We start from the raw sequence: 20,298 nt of genomic DNA, 5'->3' as shown, positions 1-20,298 counted from the left end.
GATGGCACTGAATCTATAAATTACTTTGGGCGGTATGTCCATTTTCACAATATTGATTCTTCCTATCCATGAGCATGGAATGTTTTTCCATTTGTTTGTGTCCTCTCTTATTTCCTTGAGCAGTGGTTTGTAGTTCTCCTTGAAGAGGGCCTTCACATCCCTTGTAAGTTGTATTCCTAGGTATTTTATTACTCTTTGTAGCAATTGTGAATGGGCGTTCACTCATGATCTGGCTCTCTGTTTGTCTGTTTTTGGTATATAGGAATGCTTGTGATTTTTTGCACATTGATTTTGTATCCTGAGACTTTGCTGAAGTTGCTTATCAGCTTAAGGAGATTTTGGGCTGAGATGATGGGGGTTTCTAAATATACAATCATGTCATCTGCAAACAGAGACAATTTGACTTCCTCTCTTCCTATGCGAATACCCTTTATTTCTTTCTCTTGCCTGATTGCCCTGGCCTGAACTTCCATTACTATGTTGAATAGGAGTGATGAGAGAGGGCATCCTTGTGCCAGTTTTCAAAGGGAATGCTTCCAGCTTTTGCCCATTCGGTATGATATTGGCCGTGGGTTTGTCATAAATAGCTATTATTTTGAGATACATTCCATCAACATGTAGTTTATTGAGAGTTTTTAGCATGAAGGGCTGTTGAATTTTGTCAAAGGCCTTTTCTGCGTCTATTGAGATAATCCTGTGGTTTTTGTCATTGGGTCTGTTTATGTGATGGATTACATTTATTGATTTGCGTATGTTGAACCAGCCTTGCATCCCAGGGATGAAGCCGACTTGATCGTGGTGGATAAGCTTTTTGATGTGCTGCTGGATTCGATTTGCCAGTATTTTATTGAGGATTTTCACATCAATGTTAGTCAGGATTATTGGCCTGAAATTTTCTTTTTTTCTTGTATCTGTGCCAGGGTTTGGTATCAGGATGATGCAAAATGAGTTAAAGAGGAGTCTGTCTTTGTTGTTTGGAATAGCTTCAAAAGGAATGGTACCAGCTCCTCTTTGTACCTCTGGTAGAATTCGACTGTGAATCCGTCTGGTTTTGGATTTTTTTTGGTTGGTAGGCTATTAATTACTGTCTCAATTTTAGAACTTGTTATGGGTCTACTCAAGGATTGAACTTCTTGTTTAATCTTGGGAGGGTGTATGTGTCCAGGAATTTATCCATTTCTTCTAGATTTTCTAATTTATTTGCACAGAGGTGTTTATAGTATGATGATAGTTTATATTTCCGTGGGATCAGTGGTGATATCCCCTTTATCATTTTTTATTGTGCCTTTTTGATTCTTCTCTATTTTCTTCTTTATTAGTCTGGCTAGTGGTCTATTTTGTTTATCTTTTCAAAAAACCAGCTCCTGGATTTATTGATTTTTTTGAAGAGTTTTTCACATCTGTATCTCCTTCATTTCTGCTCTAATCTTAGTTATTTCTTGTCTTCTGCTAGCTTTTGAATTTGTTTGCTCTCGCCCTTCTAGTTCTTTTCATTGTGATGTTAGGGTGTCAATTTTAGATCTTTTCCGCTTTCTCCTGTGGGCATTTAGTGCTATAAACACCCCGTCTAAACACTGCTTTAGTTGTGTCCCAGAGATTCTGGTACGTTGTGTCTTTGTTCTCATTGGTTTCAAATAACTTATTTATTTCTACTTTAATTTCGTTATTTACCCAGTAGTTATTAAGGAGCAGGTTGTTCAGTTTCCATGTAGTTGTGTGACTTTGAGTGAGTTTCTTAATCCTGAGTTCTAATTTGATTGCACTGTGGTCTTAGAGACTGTTTGTTATGATTTCCATTCTTTTGCAATTGCTAAGGAGTGTTTTCCTTCCAATTATGTGGTCAGTTTTGGAATAAATGCGATATGGTGCTGAGAAGAATGTATATTTTGTTGATTTGGGGTGGAGAGTTCTATAGATGTCTAGTAAGTCCGCTTGGTCCAGAGCTGAGTTCAAGTCTTGAATATCCTTGTTAATTTTCTGTCTTGTTGATCTCTTTAATATTGACAGTGGGGTGATAAAGTCTCCCACTATTATTGTGTGGGAGTCTAAGTCTCTTTGTAGGTCTCTAAGAACTTGGTTTATGAACCTGGGTGCTCCTGTATTGGGTGCATATGTATTTAGGATAGTTAGGTCTTCTTGTTGCATTGATCCCTTTACCATTATGTAATGCCCTTCTTTGTCTTTTTTAAATCTTTGTTGGTTTAAAGTCTGTTTTATCAGAGACTAGGATTGCAACCCCTGCTTTTTTTTTTTTTTTTTTTTTTTTTTTTTTTTTTTTTTTTTGGCTTTCCCTTTTCTTGGTAAATATTCCTCCATCCTTTTATTTTGAGGCTATGCGTGTCTTTGCCCTGACATGGGTCTCCTGAATACAGCACACCAAAAGGGCCTTGAATCTTTATCCAATCTGCCAGTCTGTGTGTTTTAATTGGGGCATTTAGCCCGTTTACATTTAAGGTTGCTATTGTTATGTGTGAATTTGATCCTGTCATTATGATGCTAGCTGGTTATTTTGCCCGTTAGTTGACGCAGTTTCTTCATAGTGTCAATGGTCTTTACAATTTGGTATGTTTTTGCAGTGGCTGGTACCAGTTTTTTCTTTCTATATTTAGTGCTTCCTTCAGGAGCTCCTGTAAGGCAGGCCTAGTGGTGACAGAATCTCTCAGCATTTACTTGTCTGTAAAGGATTTTATTTTCCCTTCGCATATGAAGCTTAGTTTGGCTGGATGTGAAATTCTGGGTTGAAGAATGTTGAATATTGGCCCCCACTCTCTTCTGGCTTGTACGGTTTCTGCAGACAGACCCGCTGTTAATCTGATGGGCTTCCCTTTGTGAGTAACCCGACCTTTCTCTCTGGCTGCCCTTAATATTCTTTCCTTCATTTCAACCTTGGTGAATCTGAAGATTATGTGTCTTGGGGTTGCTCTTCTCAAGGAGTATCTTCATGGTGTGCTCTGTATTTCTTGAATTTGAATGTTGGCCTGTCTTGCTAGGTTGGGGAAATTCTTCTGGATAATACCCTGAATCGTGTTTTCCAGCTTTATTCTATTCTCCTGGTCACTTTGAGGTACATCAATCAAACGTAGGCTTGCTCTTTTCACATAGTCCCATATTTCTTGGAGGCTTTGTTCATTCCTTTTCATTCTTTTTTCTCTAATCTTGTCTTCATGCTTTATTTCATTAAGTTGATATTCAATCTCTGATATCCTTTCTTCCACTTGATTGCTTCAGCTATTGATATTTGTGTATGCTTCACAAAGTTCTCGAGCTGTGTTTTTCAGCTCCTTCAGGTCATTTATGTTTTTCTCTAAACTGGTAATTCTAGTTAGCAATTCCTCCAATTTTTAAATCAGGGTTCTTAGCTTCCTTGCATTGGGTTAGACTATGTTCCTTTATCTCAGAAGAGTTTGTTATTACCCACCTTCTGGAGCTTATTTCTGTCAATTCATCAAACTCATTCTCTGTCCAATTTTGTTCCCTTGCTGGCGAGAAGTTGTGATCCTTTGGAGGAGAAGAGGCATTCTGGTTTTTGGAATTTTCAGCCTTGTTGCACTGGTTTTTCCTCATCTTTGTGGATTTATCTACCTTTGGTCTTTGCTGTTGGTGATCTTTGGATGGGGTCTTTGTGTGTATGTCCTTTTTGTTGATGTTGATGCTATTCCTTTCTGTTTGTTAGTTTTCCTTCTAACAGTCAGGCTTCTCTGCTGTAGGTCTGCTGGAGTTTGCTGGAGGTCCACTCCAGACCCTGTTTGCCTAGGTATCACCAGTGGAGGCTGCAGAACAGCAAAGATTGCTTCCTGTTTTTCCCTCTGGAAACTTCGTCCCAGAGGAGTACCCACCAGATGCCAGCCGGAGCTCCCCTGTATGAGATGTCTGTCGACCCTGCTGGGAGGTATCTCTCCATCAGGAGGCACAGGGGTCAGGGACCCACTTGAGGAGGCAGTCTGTCTCTTAGAGCTCACATGCTGTGCTGGGAGAGCCGTTGCTCTCTTCAGAGCCAGCAGGCAGGAATATTTAAGTTGGCTAAAGCTGCGCCCACAGCCACCCCTTCCCCCAGGTGCTCTGTCCCAGGGAGATGGGAGTTTTATCTATAAGCCCCTGACTGAGGCTGCTTCCTTTCTTTCAGATATGCCCTGCCAAGAGAGGAGGATTCTAGAGAGGCAGTCTGGCTATAGCAGCCTTGCGGAGCTGCGGTGGGCTCCGCCCAGTCTGAACTTCCTGGCGGCTTTGTTTACACCATGAGGGAAAAACCGCCTACTGAAGCCTCAGTAAGGGTGGACGCCCCTCCCTCCACCAAGCTCTAGCATCCCAGGTGGTCTTCAGACTGCTGTGCTGGCAGGGAGAATTTCAAGCCAGTGGAGCTTAGCTAGCTGGGTTCCATGGGGTGGGATCCGCTGAGCTAGACCATTTGCCTCCCTGGCCTCAGCCCCCTTTCCTAGGGAGTGAATGGTTCTGTCTCACTGGCATTCCAGTTGCCACTAGGGTATGAAAGAAAACTGCAGCTAGCTCAGTGTCTGCCCAAATGGCCACCCAGTTTTGTGCTTGAAACCCAGGGCCTTGGTGGCATAGGCATCTGAGGGAATCTCCTGGTCCGCGGGTTGCGAAGACCACAGGTAAAGGATAGTATCTGGGCCAGAGTGTGCCGTTCCTCACAGGAAAGTCCCTCATGGCTTCCCTTGGCTAGGGGAGGGAGTTGCCCGACCCCTTGCGCTTCCTGGCTGAGGCAGTGCCACACCCTGCTTCAGCTCGCCCTCTGTGAGCTGCACCCACTGTCTAACCAGTCCCAATGAGATGAGCTGCGTACCTCAGTTGGAAATGCAGAAATCACCTGCCTTCTGCACTGATCTCGCTGGGAGCTGCAGACTGGAGCTCTTCCTATTTGGCCATCTTGCCAGCCATCCTATATTTCTTCCAGGTATTCTTTATCCTACCATACTTGCAGAGAAATTCATATATAACAGTGGTGTACTCCAAATAACTGTTAACATTTTTTCCAGCAGTAAAGTCATTAAACAATTCTTATAATATTCCATTAACTCCCATTTCCCTTCACTTCATCCTGAACAGGTACTTTGATCAAGGAGAAAGCATTCTGGCAGAAGAATTATGACAAACAGTGCTGACACTTTAGACAACAACCTTCTGTTTTTCTTCTCTTTCTGCTACTATCCTCTTCGTCTTTTCTTACTTTTAACTTTAGATTAAGGGGCTACAGGTTTGTTACAAAGATATGTTATGTGATGCTGAGGTTTGAGATACAAATGAACCCGTCACCCAGATAGTGAGTATAGTACCCAATACTTTTTGAGCCCACACCTCCTCTCCCTCCCCCTTCTTCTAGTCTCTAATGTCTGTTGTTCCCACCTTTATGTTCATGCGTACCCAATGTTTAGCTCCCACTTATAAGTGAGAACATACAGTATTTGGTTTTCTGTTTCTGTATTAATTCACTTAGAATAATGGCCTCCAGCAACATCCATGTTGCTGCAAAGGACATGATTTGTTCTTTTTCATGGGTATGTAGTATTTCATCCTGTATATGTACCACATTTTCTTTATCCAATCCACCATTAATGGGCACCCAGGTTGATTCCATATCTTTGCTAATGTGGATAGTGCTGTGGTAGATATGAGGGCTTGTGTCTTTTTGGTGGAATGACTTATTTTTCTTTGGGTTTATACACAGTAGTGGGATTGCTGGGTTGAATGGTAGGTCTATTTTTAGTTCTTTGAGAAGTCTTCAAACTACTTTCCGCAGTCGCTGAACTCACATTCCCAACAACAGTGTGTAATTCCTTTTTCCCCGCAGCCTTGCCAACATCTATTATTTTTTGACTTCTTAATAGTAGCCATTCTGGCTGGTATGAAATAGTATCTCATTGTGATTTTGATTTGCATTTCTCTGATGATTAGTGATATTGAGTACTTTTTAATGTGTTGGCTGCTTGTATGTCTTCTTTTGATAAGTATGTCCTTTTCTCACTTTTTAATGGGGTTATTTGTTTTTCTTCTTGATTTTTTTTTTTTTTTTTTTTAGTTCTTCATAGATTCTTGTATTAGGGTTCTCTAGAGGGACAGAACTAATGGAATATATATATATATATATATATATAAAGGGGAGTTTATTAAGTATTAACTTACATGATCACAAGGTCCCACAATAAGCGTTCTGCAGGCTGAGGAGCAAGGAGAGCCAGTCCGAGTTCCAAAACTAAAGAATTTGGAGTCCGATGTTCGAGGACAGGAAGACTCCAGGATGTAGGCTGGGAGGCTAGATCAGCCTCAGTCCGTTACGTTTTTCTGCCTGCTTTATATTCAATGGCAGCTGATTAGATGGTGCCCACCCAGATTAAGGGTGGGTCTGCCTTCCCCAGCCCACTGACTCAAATGTTAATCTCCTTTGGCAGCACCCTCACAGATACACGCAGTATCAATGCTTTGCATCCTTCAGTCCAATCAAGTTGACATTCAGTATTAGCCATCACAATTCTTGATATTAGTTTTTTGTCAGATGCATAGTTTACAGATATATTCCCCCATTCTGTTGGTTGTCTGTTTACTCTGTTGATAGTTTCTTTTGCATTGCACAAGCTCTTTAATTTAATTAGGTCTCACTTGTCAATTTTTGTTTTTGTTGCAATTGCTTTTGAGGACTTGGTCACAAATTCTTTGCTAAGGCCAATGTCTAGCAGAGTATATCCTAGGTTTTCTTATAGGACTTTTATAGTTTTAGGTCTTACATTTAAATCTTTAATCCATCTTGAGTTAATTTTAATATATGGTGATAGGTAGGGGTCTAGTTTCATTCTTCAGAATATGATTTAGCAACCTATCCTGGCACCATTTATTGAATAAGGAGTCTTTTCTCCATTGCTTATTTTTGTAGACTTTATTGAAGATCAGTTATGTGTGCAGCTTTATTTCTGGGTTCTCTGTCTGTTCCACTGGTCTATGTATCTGTTTTTGTACCAGTACCATGCTGTTTTGGTTACTGTAGCCTTCTAGTATAGTTTGAAGTCGGATAATGTGATGCCTCCAGTTTTGTTCTTTTTGCTTAGGACTGCTCTTTTTTGGTTCCATATAAATTTTAGAATAGTATTTTCAATTTCTGTGAAAAATGATGTTAGTAGTTTGATAGGAATAGTGTTGAATCTCTAGATTGCTTTAGGCAGTATGGACATTTTAATGATATTGACTCTTCCAATCCATGAACATGGAATGTTTTTCCATTTGTGTGTGTCGCCTCTGATTTCTTTCAGCAGTATTTTGTAGTTCTTTTAGATATCCTTCACCTCCTTAGATATTTTCATAGGTATTTCATTTTGTGTGTGTGTGCAGCTATTGTAAATGAGATTGTGTTCTTGATTTGGCTCTCAGCTTGAATGTCATTGGTGTATAGAAATGCTACTGATTTTTGCACATTTGATTTTGTATCCTAAAACTTTACTGGAGTTGTTTATTAGTTCAAGAAGCCTTTTGGCAGCATCTTTAGGGTTTTCTAATTATAGAATCATATCAGGAAAGAGATAATTTGACTACTACTTTTCCAATTTGGATGCATTTTATTTCTTTCTCTTGCCTAATTGCTCTGGCTAGGACTCCAGTAGTATGTTTAATAAGAGTGGTGATAGTGGACATCCTTATGCCATTCCAGTTCAAAAGAGGAATGCTTCCAGCTTTTGCCCATTCAGTATGATGTGGGCTGTGGGCTTGTCATAGATGGCTCTTATTATTTTGAGGTATGTTCTTTCGATGTCTAATTTGTTGGGGTTTTTTTTTTTTTAATCATGAAGGATTGCTAGATTTTTTTAAAGGTTTTTGCTACATGTGTTGAGATGATCATAAGGTTTTCATTTTTAATTCTGTTTATATGGTGAATCACATTTATTGATTTGCATATGTTGAACCAGCCTTTCATTCCAGGAATGAAGCCTACTTGATTGTGGTTTATTAACTTTTTGATGTGCTGTTGGATTCGGTTTGCTACTATTTGTTGAGCATTTTTGTGTCTATGTTCATCAGGAATATTGGTCTATAGCTTTCAGTTTTGGTGTGTCTTTGCCAGATTTTGGTGTTATCATTATGCTGGTTTCATAGATTGGGTTTCATAGAATGAGTTAGGGAAGAGTCTTTCCTCAATTTTTTGGAATAGTTTCAGTAGGACTAATACCAACTATTGGTATATCTGGTAGAATCTGCCTGTGAATCTATCTGGTCCAAGGCTTTTTATGGTTGGTAGGGTTTTTTTTATTACTGGTTCGATTTTGGAACTCAGTATTGGTCTCTTCAGGGTTTCAATTTCTTCCTGATTCAATATTGGGAAATTGTATGTTTCCAGAAATTTATCCATTTCCTCTAGATTTCATAGTTTCCATGCATAGAAATGTTCTTAATAGTCTCTAAGGATCTTTTCTATTTCTGTAGGATCTGTTGTAACATTGCCTTTGTCATATCTGGTTGTGCTTATTTGGATCTTCTCTTTTTTCTTTGTTAATCTCACTAACAGTCTATTGATCTTGTTTATCCTTTCAAAAAACCAACTTTTTATTTCATTGAACATTTATATGGATTTTGGAATCTCAATTTCAAGTATTTCTGCTTTTAGATAATTCTTTTCTGCTACTAGCTTTGGGATTAGTTCTTGTTATTCTACTTCCTCTAGTTGCAATGTTAGATTGTTAACTTGAGATCTTTCTATCTTCTTGATGTAGGCATTTAGCACTGTAAACTTGCCTCTTAACACTGCTTTTGCTGCATCTCAGGAATTTTGGTATGTTGTGTTTCTGTTTTTATTTATTTCGAGGAGTTGTTTTTTTTTTTTTTTAATTTCACCTTGTGTTGTTTTACCCAAAAGTCATTCAGGAGCAAGTTGGTTTAATTTCCATGTAAAATTATGTGGTTTTGAGGAATCCTCTTGGTGTTGATTTCTACCTTTTTTTCCACTGGGATCCAAAAATATACTTGGCGTTGTTTCAGTTTTTTTAAATTTATTGAAACTTGCTTTATCATCGAGCATATGGTTGATCTTAGAGTATGTTCCACATGCAGATGAGAAGAATGTTTATTCTGTGGTTGTTGGGTGGAGTATTCTTCTGTAGATGTCTATTAGGTCCAATTGGTCAAGTGTCAAATTTAAATCCAGAATTTCTTTATCAGTTTTCTGCCTTGAGGGTCTATCTAACACTGCTAGTGGGATGTTGAAGTCCCCCACTATTAATGTGTGGCTGTCTAAATCCTTTCATAGGTCTAGAAGTACTTGTTGTATGAATCTGGGTGCTCCAGTGTTGGGTGCAAATATATCTAGCATAGGTAAGTCTTGTTGAATTGAACTCTTCATCATTGTGTAATGCCCATCTTTGTCCTTATTGCTGTTGGTTTAAAGTCTGTTTTATCTGATACAAGAATAGCAACCCCTGCTCTTCTATTTACTATTTGCATGATAGGTTTTCTTCATCACTTTACTTCAAGCCTGTAGGTGTCATTACATGTGTGATGGGCCTCTTGAAGATAGTAGAAGGTTGTTTTTTTATTTTTTAAATAAAAAATTATTTTATTTTTAAATAAATATAAATAAAAAGTGGTTCTTGCCACCTTGTGCCTTTTAAATGGGTACATTTAGACCACTTACATTCAAGGTTACTATTGATGTGTGAGGTTTGAACCTGTCATGGTGGTGTTTGCTGGTTGCTTTGTAGTCTTGATTGTGTAATTGCTTTATAGGGTCTGTGAACCTCTGTATTTACGTATTCTTTTATGGTAGTGAGTATCATTCTTATGTGTGCATGTTTAGAACTTCCTTGAGCATTTCTTGTAGGCTCGGTGATGCAGTTTGGGTATTTGTCCCCACTCAAATGTCACATTGAAATGTAACTCCTAGTGTTGGGATTGGCCCCTATTGGGAGGTGATTGGATCATGTCTGTGGATTTCTCATGAATGGTTTAGCACCACCCGCTTGATGCTGTCCTTATGATAGCGAGTGGGTTCTTGCAAGATCTGGTTGTTTAAACGTGTATGCCCCTACTGCCTTCCCCTCTCATTCTTGCCATATGAAATGCACATTCCCTCTTTGCCTTCCACCATGAGCAGAAGGTTCATATGGCCTTCCCTGAAGCAGATGCTGGCATTATGCTGCCAGTACAGCCTGCAGAATAATGAGCCAATTAAACCTCTTTCCTTATAAATTACCCAGTTTTGGGTATTTCTAATAGCAATTCAAGAACAGCCTAACACACTAGGTCTAGGTATACCAAATTCCTTTAGCTTTTGCTTGTCAGGAAAGACTTTATTTCTTCTTTGTTTCTGAAGCTTAGTTTGTCAGAATATAAAATTTGGGGCTGGCATTTTTTTTTTCTTTAAGAAGGTTAAAAATAGGTCGCCAAATTATTCTGGCTTGTAACATTTCTGCTGAGTCCAATTGTTAGCCTGTTATTGGTGTTCCTTTTTCTCTAGCTGTCTTTAAGATTTTTTTTTTTCCACGTTAACCTTAGAAAGCCTGGTGACTCTGTGTCTTGGGGATGGTCATTTTGTATAGTATTTCACAAGGGTTCTCTGAATTTCTTGAATTTGTATGTTGACATCTCTAGCGATTGGGGAAATTTTCATGGATTATATCCTCTAATATGTTTTCCAAGTTGCTTATTCTCTCCTCTCTCATGCATGTCAGTGAGTCATAGGTTTGGTCTGTATTTTTCAGAGGCTTTCTGCATTTTTTAAATTCTTTTTTTTTTTTTTTTTTTTTAATTTCTGAGTGAGTTGATTCAAAGGACTGGTCTTCACACTCTGAAATTCTTTCATCAGCTTGGTCTAGTCTGTTAATAAGGCTTTCAATTGTAGTGTGAAACTATATAATGAATTTTTCAATTCCAGAAATTCATTTTGGTTCTTTCTTAATATGGTTATGTTGTCTTTCATTTCTTGGATCATTTTTCTTGCTTCCTTGGATTGGATTTCAATTTTCTTTTGGATCTTGTTGAGCTTCCTTACCATCTAGATTCTGAAATTATGTCTGTTATTTCAGACATTTCAATCTGGCTAGGATTCACTGCTGGAGAACCAATGTGATCTTTTGGAGGTAAGGAAACACTCTTGACTTTTGACTTTTTGAATTGCTGGAGTTCTTGTGCTAATACCTTCTCATCTGAGGGGGCTGGTATTTCTTTCTTATCTTTCTTTTTATTGAATTCACTGTCATTTGGTTAGGGATTTTTGTTTCTATATTCTTTTTTTTCCCTTGAGAGTTTGACTGTGATGTATGTGGTGTGTAGTTGATTGGCTTCATTTCTGGGTGATTTCAGAAAGCTAAGGCTCTGTATGGGTTCCTTAGTTTCCTGCATTGGGTTTCACAGGCATTATGTGTTGAAGAAATTTATTTTTGTTTGTGTTGTAATTCAGGCTGTGATCCAGTAGATGGCACTTAAAAGTAAGGACCAACACATAGTCTCTCAGCCATGTACCTGTTTGTATTTCAGTGTGTAAGCAGCAGTGTTCTGGAGAGGGAAGATGGGCAGTGAAAGATGACTCCCTCACCAGGTCTGTTCTCAGGCCTTGGTGGAGCCCCCTACAATTACTGGAGCCATACCTGCATTTCATTAGCCCCAGCGGGGGCTTTGGTGAGCTGCACTCCTCCCTCACTTAGGGGCAGTTCAAGCTGAAGGTTAGGTCACCAGGGGACCCACAACTTTCTGCACACTCATTGGTCCTCTGAGTTTGGCAGAGTCAGAGCGTGTTTTGGGATTTGTCTGTTGTGGTTTTGTGATGGAGTGGGTCAAAGGTGGGGGATCCCCAGGCATAGCAGTGGTACCACAAATGTGCAGCTTGTGTGGCACACACAGCTTGAGCTTTTTAGCCCAGCAGTTGGCTGTGGGGCCTGCCTAGCTCATGGTCCCTTGACCTGGTGGGTCTCTTTCCAGCATTCCAGCATCTGCCCCAGGAACAAGCCTGACCAGCTAGGCTTGTCCCAAGACTTCTGCACCCAGATCATTGGGCTGTTCCAGTTATTCTCTACCATAGGAGTCCCTGAGGAAGAGGCTGTAGCTGGCTAACAGACCACACCCTTGCCAGATCCATCTTCTGGAGTAGCGGATGCCCAACTCCCATGCCATCACATGATGAACCTGCGCCATGTTTTTCTCAGTGTTCTAAGCATGAGGGCTCTGGCTCTGCTCAAGCTCAGGTCACAGATCTCAGCTTTATACCCCTGGGTGGTGTAGTTGAATCCTGGGGAATTGGGACTGGGCCAGCCCATGATTTTGTTCTCTAGCCCCTCAGGTTGAAGCAACAACTGTGCACGGGAGCTAAACTGTTCCCAGACCACCAGTAAAACAATCACGTAGGGCAGTGAAGGCTGTGCTATGGGCACCCTGTTGTGGGAGCAACCAGGCAGTGGTCGTGGGAAGGGCTAGTAAGCAATGGGGGCATGTAGTTCAGATGGACCCAGTCTCCCAGAAAAGGCAACCTTTGCTTTCTCTTGGTCTGGCAGACAGCAGGAGCTATAGTCACGCAGAGCAAAATGGAGGGCCTTGGGGGATGGGTGCCTATGGTCGCATTTTGCCACAGCTGCACTGTGCGTCAGGAATCCTGGGCTCTGTTCGGGTTTGAGCACTGCCTCTGCTGATCTCCAGACAGTTCCCCCTCCAATTCAGATGGCTATGGGGGTCGTGGGATCTCTTGTAGCTAGGATCCCAGAGTTCCTTTACTTACCGCTTCCTTAGAACCAGGAGCTAGTTCTGGCTCTCAGCGACTCTGTGCAGGTTTCCCAGCTTCCTCCCTCTTCACCGTGATCTCTGTGTCAACTCTCTCAATTTGCAGCATTTCCTCTCAAAAGTTCTGTTCAGTGGGATGGTTTACTCAATATTTTAGCTCATCTTGGTGGGAGAGGCATTTCCAAGCTGCATCTATACAACTATATTAGTTGTATCCTACTTACTTTCTCTACAGATCTGCCTTTTCTGAACATTTCACTTAAATGGAATTATTTATATGGCCTTTTGCATTAGTCTTTTCATTTTGCATAATGGTTTTCAGAGATTTGTCCATGTTGTAGCCTGTGTCAGTACTTCATTTCTTTTCATTGCAAAATAGAATTGTTACATGAATAATGCCACATTTTGTCTGTTAATCAATTGATGAACATTTGTATTGCTTGTATTTTTCTGGCCATTATGAATAGTGCTGTTACAAACATCCATATACAAGTCTTTTGTGTGGACATGTTTTCATTTCTCTTGAGCATATACCTGAGAGTGGAATTGCTGGGTCATATTGTAATATTATGTTTAACTTTTTAAGAAACTGTCAAACTTTTCTAAAGTGGCTGTACCAATTTGTATTCTACCTCCAATATATTAGGGTTTCAGTTTCTGTATATCCTTGCTAACACTTGTTATTGACCCTGTTTAACTATAGCTATTGTAGTGAGATTGAAGTGGTATCTCATTGTGGTTTTAATTTGTATTTCTTTCATAACTAATGATGTAGAGCATTTTCTTTTGTGTGCATATGGGCCATTTATATATCTTTGGTGAAATACCTATTTAAATCTTTTGCCTATTTTTAAATTGGGTTTTCTTATTATTATTGATTTGTAAGTTATTTTTGTTTTCTAAATACAAGTTCTTTATTAGATACATGATTTGAAAATATATTTTCCCCATATGTGACTTGCTTTTTTCTCACACGTGTGGCTTTTGAAAAAGTGTAAACGTTTTTAATTTTTTTATTTTGAGATAGAATCTCACTCTTCTCACCCAGGCTGGAGTGCAGTGGCTCGATCTCAGCTCACTGAAACCTCCACCTCCTGGTTTCAAGCAATTCTCCTGCCTCAGCCTCCTAAGTAGCTGGGACTAGAGGCACACACTATCATGTCCGGCTAATTTTTGTATTTTTTTTCTTTTTTCAGTAGAGAGGAGGTTTTACCGTGTTGTCCAGGTTGGTTTTGAACTCCTGACCTCAAGTGATCTGCCCACCTCAGCCTCCCAAAGTGCTGGGATTACAGGCATGAGCCACTGGGCCCAGCCAGCATCTTTCAATTTTGATTGTCTAATTTAAGAATTTTATAGTTTCAGCTCTTAAATTTAGGAATGTGATTCATTTGGAGTTGATTTTTATAGATGGTGTGAGGAAGTTTTACTTATAAATGAATAGGTAGATTTGACAATACAAAAGAACATTTTTCTAATGTTAGTGTCTGAGGACTCTTCTTTTTTTACTCACCTATTTTACCTATAAGTAAGATAACAGATCCAACTGAGAAGGTACTATTTAATTCACTCCACAAGCATTATAATTTAGCTAATACATTCATTAGGCAAGTATTCGAGGATAGAATAGCCTTAAAGTAATATTTCAGTCATTTTAAATGACAAATAGACCTATTTACTTTAACATGCTTATAATCTTATTTAACAATTATACTAAAGCTATATGTACATACAAATTACCTTAGTTTTTTAAGCTTGTAGACATTTTTATAAATTCTGATTCAAATAAAAGTGATTTTAGACTTGATACTATCTTGTCCACTAAGTTGGAATCAATTCCAATAGATTTTTAATTTTGTATGAAAAGACAAGTCATTTTACTGATAGTGAACCTTCTACTTAATTCTGAAATTTGGCTAGCTTTCATTTCATTATTTTTAATCTTTATATAATGATTAGTCTTTGATAACTAGTCAGTGCCTGACATAAAGCACACTAAAGTGTGAAAGCACTTTTTTGTTTGTATTTCCAAATGAATAGCAGTTAAGAGAAATAGAAGTCAGTTGCCCTGATCACACTAATGTTTTTAAAATGTAACATCACCTTTTGAAGTCATATAAATTTAATACTTTAATGGAATATGATGGTATTAATAATATTTCATTTGGAGAATAAGTCTGTAGACTAGTACAAACTTATGTATTTGGTGATTACATAGTCACAAATAACATGGTTAAGCATTTGTAACCTTCATATCTTTGTGAATAACTGCTAAGAATTGCTTTCTTATGCCCTTAGGCTTAGCCAGTTTGTCATATCTTGTTGGCGTTCTTTTTTTTTTTTTCTTTTGGTAACTACACAAATCTCACTACATTGTTTGTGTTATTTAAATAGTTAATCCATTTAGAATTTCTATAAATTAAATGTTAGTTAATATCTAGAGGCACATGTGAAATAAATAATTTTTAAAATGTGTAACTCTTTATATAGGAAAGTATATGGATTTCTATTTGCATATCATAACATTTTAACAAGAAAAATGTTCCGTTTATTATTCTAACAAGACGGAAAAAAAATTTTCTATTTTGTTCCATATTTTGAAAGATTTGTTTTCCCTTTTAGATGCAGACCAACAACGAAGAGAGAAACTCAAAAAGGAATTAGCACGATGTGAAAAAGAGTTCAAATTAACTAAAACTGCAATGCGAGCCAATTCTAAAAATAATTCCAAGTCACTTTTTAACACCTTACAAAAGGTAAGATAGTATTTTTATTTTTTTAAAGCAAATGTTTCTATGGTACTTCATTAGTGGTACAGTCTGACTTTGTTTACTATAGTTTAGGGTCAGCAAATTTTTCCTGTGAAGATCCAGATAGTTAATATTTTAAAAGGGCGGGGGGCCATACAGTTTCTGTCACAACTACTCTGCCATTGGAAGGCGGACATAGACAGTACATAAATAAATGGGCGTAACTATGTTCTGCTGAAACTTTATTAACTGAAGACATTGGGTCAGATTTGGCCTGAAGGTTATAGTTTGCAGACTCCAGTTATAGGTTTTTTGTGATACCTTCAAACATCTGGTTAAATAAGTTCTATTCCTAGTTTGTGAAGTTTTTTTTCCCCCTTTCTGCTGAATGGATATTAATTTTATGAGATCCTTTTTTGCATCTCTTGGAATGATGATATTATGATATAATTTTTCTCTTTTTAATCTGTGGTTTTTTTGTTTTGTTTTGTTTTGCTTGTTTGTTTTTTTTCTGATACAGTCTCATTCTGTTGCCCAGGCTGGAGTGCAGTGGCATGATCTTGGCTCACTACAACCTCCACTTCCTGGGTTGAAATAATTCTCCTGCCTCAGCCTCCCGAGTAGCTGGGATTACAGGCACCCACCACGACTTCCAGCTAATGTTTTTATTTTTAGTAGAGATGGGGTCTCGCCATGTTGGCCAGGTTGGTCCCAAACTCCTGACCTCCAGTGATTCACCGACCTTGGCTTCCCAAAAAGTGCTGGGATTACAAGCATGAGGCACCGTGCTGAGCCTCTTTTAATCTGTTAATGTAATGAATTACAACAATTGACTTCAATGTTAAACCAACTTTGCATTCCTGTTGTAAACAGAACTTAGTCGTGGTACATTACCTTTTTTATTCATTGCTAGATTTAGTTACTAACATTTTGTTTAGAAATTTGGCATCTATCCATTATTGATACTGGCCTGTCATTTTCATTTTTTCTACTCCTTGTGTCTGGTTATGCTAACCTCATAAAATATACTGGGTACTGTTTCTTCTTTCTGTACTCTAGACTAGCTTGTGTACATTTGGGTTTATTTGTTCCTTAAATTCGATGGAACTCAACATTAAAATTGTCTGGGCCTAAAGTGTTTTTTTAATGAGAAAATTTTTGACTACTGATTCATTTTTTAGGTCATTATAGAATGAATTCAGTGTTATATTTATGTAGGAAGTTGTTCATTTTATGTAAATTTTTGGCAGAGAATTGTTCATACTATTCTCTTAATCTCTCCTGAATATGTATTATTTCCCCTTGTTATTCCTAAGGTAGTTTATTTGTACCTTCATTCTTCTTCGTCATTCTCATCAGAGATTGAGTAAATTTTTTTAAAGGACACATTTTTTATTGTGTTAATCTTCTCTATTGTATTTGTTTTCTGTTTTGTTAATATCTGCCTTTTTCTTTATTTCCCTCTTTGACTTTCTCTGGGTTTATTTTGCTGTACTATCTCTAATTTTATTTAAGTTACTAATTCTCAGCCTTACTTCTTTGCTAGTGTAAGCATTTTTAACGCTATAAATTTTCCACCAAGTACAGCTTTAGCTGCATCCCACAAGTTTTGATATGTGATATTTTTATTATGTTTCAATTCAAAGTATTTTACAATTTTCTTTTTTTTGTTTTTTTTGTTTTGTTTTTCGAGGCAATGTCTTGCTCTGTTACCCAGGCTGGCATGCAGTAGTGTGATCTCGGCTCACTGCAGCCTCCACTTCCTGGGTTCAAGCAGTTCTCGTGCCTCAGCCTCCCAAGTAGCTGGGACTACAGGTGCCTGCCACCATGCCCAGCTAATTTTTGTATTTTTAGTGGAGTCAAGTTTCACCATGTTGGCCATGTTGGTCTCTAACTCCTGACCTCAAGTGATCTGCCCACCTCAGCCTCCCAAAGTGCTGGAATTACAGGCGTGAACCAACATGTCCAGCCTACAATTTTCATTATGATTTTTTTATTTAACCCAGAAGTCATTTAGAACTGTTTCTTAATCTCTATATCTATTTTTTCCTTAGTAACTGTTTGTTACAGATTTCTAGCCTTTTTGTATTGTGGTTAGGAAACATCTGTATTATATCCATTTCTTGAAATTTATTGAGCACTTGTTTTATGTCACAGTAGGTGGACAATTTTTTTTAAATGTACTGTGTCATTATATGTTTGAAAATAAAATATATTCTATAGTTTTTGCATGTAGTATTTAATATATAGTATATTATTAAACTTTGTATTTTCCAGATGTTCAAATCTTTTATAACATATTGATTATTTTTGTCTGGTTAATCTATCAGTTATTGAGAGAAATCTTCCACGTAATTATGTATTTAGCTATTTCTCCTTGTGGTACTATTAATTTTTGATTTATATATTTTGAATGCATGTTATTACATAATACAGATTTAGAGATATTAGAGATACATAATACAGATTTAGAAAAACCTGAAGGAGGTAGTTTCTTGGTGAACTGAACCTGTTAGCACTGTGCTTTGAATTTCTTTACCTTAATGGTTTTTCTATTAATATTTTCTGATACTGATATAATTAAATTAGCTTTATTTTGACTAGTATTTACTTGGTATATCATTTTCTGTTTTTTAATCTTAATGTTTTCTTCTTTTTTTTTTTAAGTATCACCTGCCAATCTTAATGTTTTAGGTTAGTATTTGGTGGGTCAGATTATTCAATCTGATAATCCTTGTCTTTTTAATGGGGCATTTAATATGTTTTTATTTCTGCCTTCTTTTTTTTTTCTTTTTTTTTTTATTATACTTTAAGTTCTAGGGTACATGTGCACAACGTGCAGGTTTGTTACATATGTATACGTGTGCCATGTTGGTGTGCTGCACCCATCAACTCGTCATTTACATCAGGTTTAACTCCCAATGCAATCCCTCCCCGCACCCGCCCATAATAGGCCCCGGTGTGTGATGTTCTCCTTCCCGAGTCCAAGTGATCGCACTGTTCGGTTCCCACCTATGAGTGAGAACATGTGGTGTTTGGTTTTCTGTTCTTGCGATAGTTTGCTGAGAATGATGGTTTCCAACTGCATCCATATCCCTACAAAGGACACAAACTCATCCTTTTTTATGGCTGCATAGTATTCCATGGTGTATATATGCCACATTTTCTTAATCCAGTCTGTCACTGATGGACATTTGGGTTGATTCCAAGTCTTTGCTATTGTGAATAGTGCCGCAATGAACATACGTGTACATGTGTCTTTATAGCAGCATGATTTATAATCCTTTGGGTATATACCCTGTAATGGGAAGGCTGGGTCAAATGGTATTTCTAGTTCTAGATCTTTGAGGAATCACCACACTGTCTTCCACAATGGTTGAACTAGTTTACAATCCCACCGACAGTGTAAAAGTGTTCCTATATCTCCACATCCTCTCCAGCACCTGTTGTTTCCTGACGTTTTAATGATTGCCATTCTAACTGGTGTGAGATGGTATCTCATTGTGGTTTTGATTTGCATTTCTCTGATGGCCAGTGATGACGAGCATTTTTTCATGTGTCTGTTGGCTGTATGCATGTCTTCTTTTGAGAAATGTCTGTTCATATCCTTTGCCCACTTTTTGATGGGGTTGTTTGTTTTTTTTTCTTGTAAATTTGTTTGAGTTCTTTGTAGGTTCTGGATATTAGCCCTTTGTCAGATGAGTAGATTGCAAAAATTTTCTCCCATTCTGTAGGTTGCCTGTTCACTCTGATGGTAGTTTCTTTTGCTGTGCAGAAGCTCTTTAGTTTAATTCGATCCCATTTGTCAATTTTGGCTTTTGTTGCCGTTGCTTTTGGTGTTTTAGACATGAAGTCCTTGCCCATGCCTATGTCCTGAATGGTATTACCTAGGTTTTCTTCTAGGGTTTTTATGGTATTAGGTCTAACATTTAAGTCTCTAATCCATCTTGAATTAATTTTTGTATGAGGAGTAAGGAAAGGATCCAGTTTCAGCTTTCTACTTATGGCTAGCCAATTTTCCCAGCAGCATTTATTAAATAGGGAATCCTTTCCCCATTTCTTGTTTTTCTCAGGTTTGTCATAGATCAGATGGCTGTAGATGTGTGGTATTATTTCTGAGGACTCTGTTCTGTTCCATTGGTCTATATCTCTGTTTTGGTACCAGTACTATGCTGTTTTGGTTACCGTAGCCTTGTAGTATGGTTTGAAGTCAGGTAGCGTGATGCCTCCAGCTTTGTTCATTTGACTTAGGATTGTCTTGGAGATGTGGGCTCTTCTTGGTTCCATATGAACTTTAAAGCAGTTTTTTCTAATTCTGTGAAGAAACTCATTGGTAGCTTCATGGGGATGGCATTGAATCTATAAATTACCTTGGGCAGTATGGCCATTTTCACGATATTGATTCTTCCTATCCATGAGCATGGTATGTTCTTCCATTTGTTTGTGTCCTCTTTTATTTCACTGAGCAGTGGTTTGTAGTTCTCCTTGAAGAGGTCCTTTACATCCCTTGTAAGTTGGATTCCTAGGTATTTTATTCTCTTTGAAGCAATTGTGAATTGAAGTTCATTCATGATATAGCTCTTTGTTTGTCTATTACTGGTGTATAAGAATGCTTGTGATTTTTGCACATTAATTTTGTATCCTGAGACTTTGCTGAAGTTGCTTATCAGCTTAAGGAGATTTTGGGGTGAGATGACTGTCTCTCAGACCACAGTGCAATCAAACTAGAACTCAGGACTAAGAAGCTCAATCAAAACCGCTCAACTACATGGAAACTGAACAACCTGCTCCCGAATGACTACTGGGTACATAACGAAATGAAGGCAGAAATAAAGATGTTCTTTGAAACCAA

General features: G+C 38.1%; 1 protein-coding gene across 6 annotated transcripts in view; it reads left to right on the top strand.

Annotated features, from left to right (window-relative positions):
* The window catches only part of SPATA7 (spermatogenesis associated 7), a 64,281-nt gene that overhangs the window by 25,147 nt on the left and 18,836 nt on the right, over positions 1-20,298 (top strand). For all 6 annotated transcript variants that reach the window (XM_050798546.1, XM_050798545.1, XM_050798544.1 and 3 more), the window contains one exon: positions 15,319-15,452. In XM_050798546.1, the coding sequence (XP_050654503.1) occupies positions 15,319-15,452 (134 nt within the window). The remainder of the gene's footprint in view (positions 1-15,318; positions 15,453-20,298) is intronic.

Source organism: Macaca thibetana, chromosome 7 (genome assembly GCF_024542745.1).
Source record: "Macaca thibetana thibetana isolate TM-01 chromosome 7, ASM2454274v1, whole genome shotgun sequence".
Classification (NCBI taxonomy): domain Eukaryota; kingdom Metazoa; phylum Chordata; class Mammalia; order Primates; family Cercopithecidae; genus Macaca; species Macaca thibetana.
Note: the sequence above shows the minus strand (reverse complement) of the source record. Positions and strands in the feature narration are given on the sequence as shown.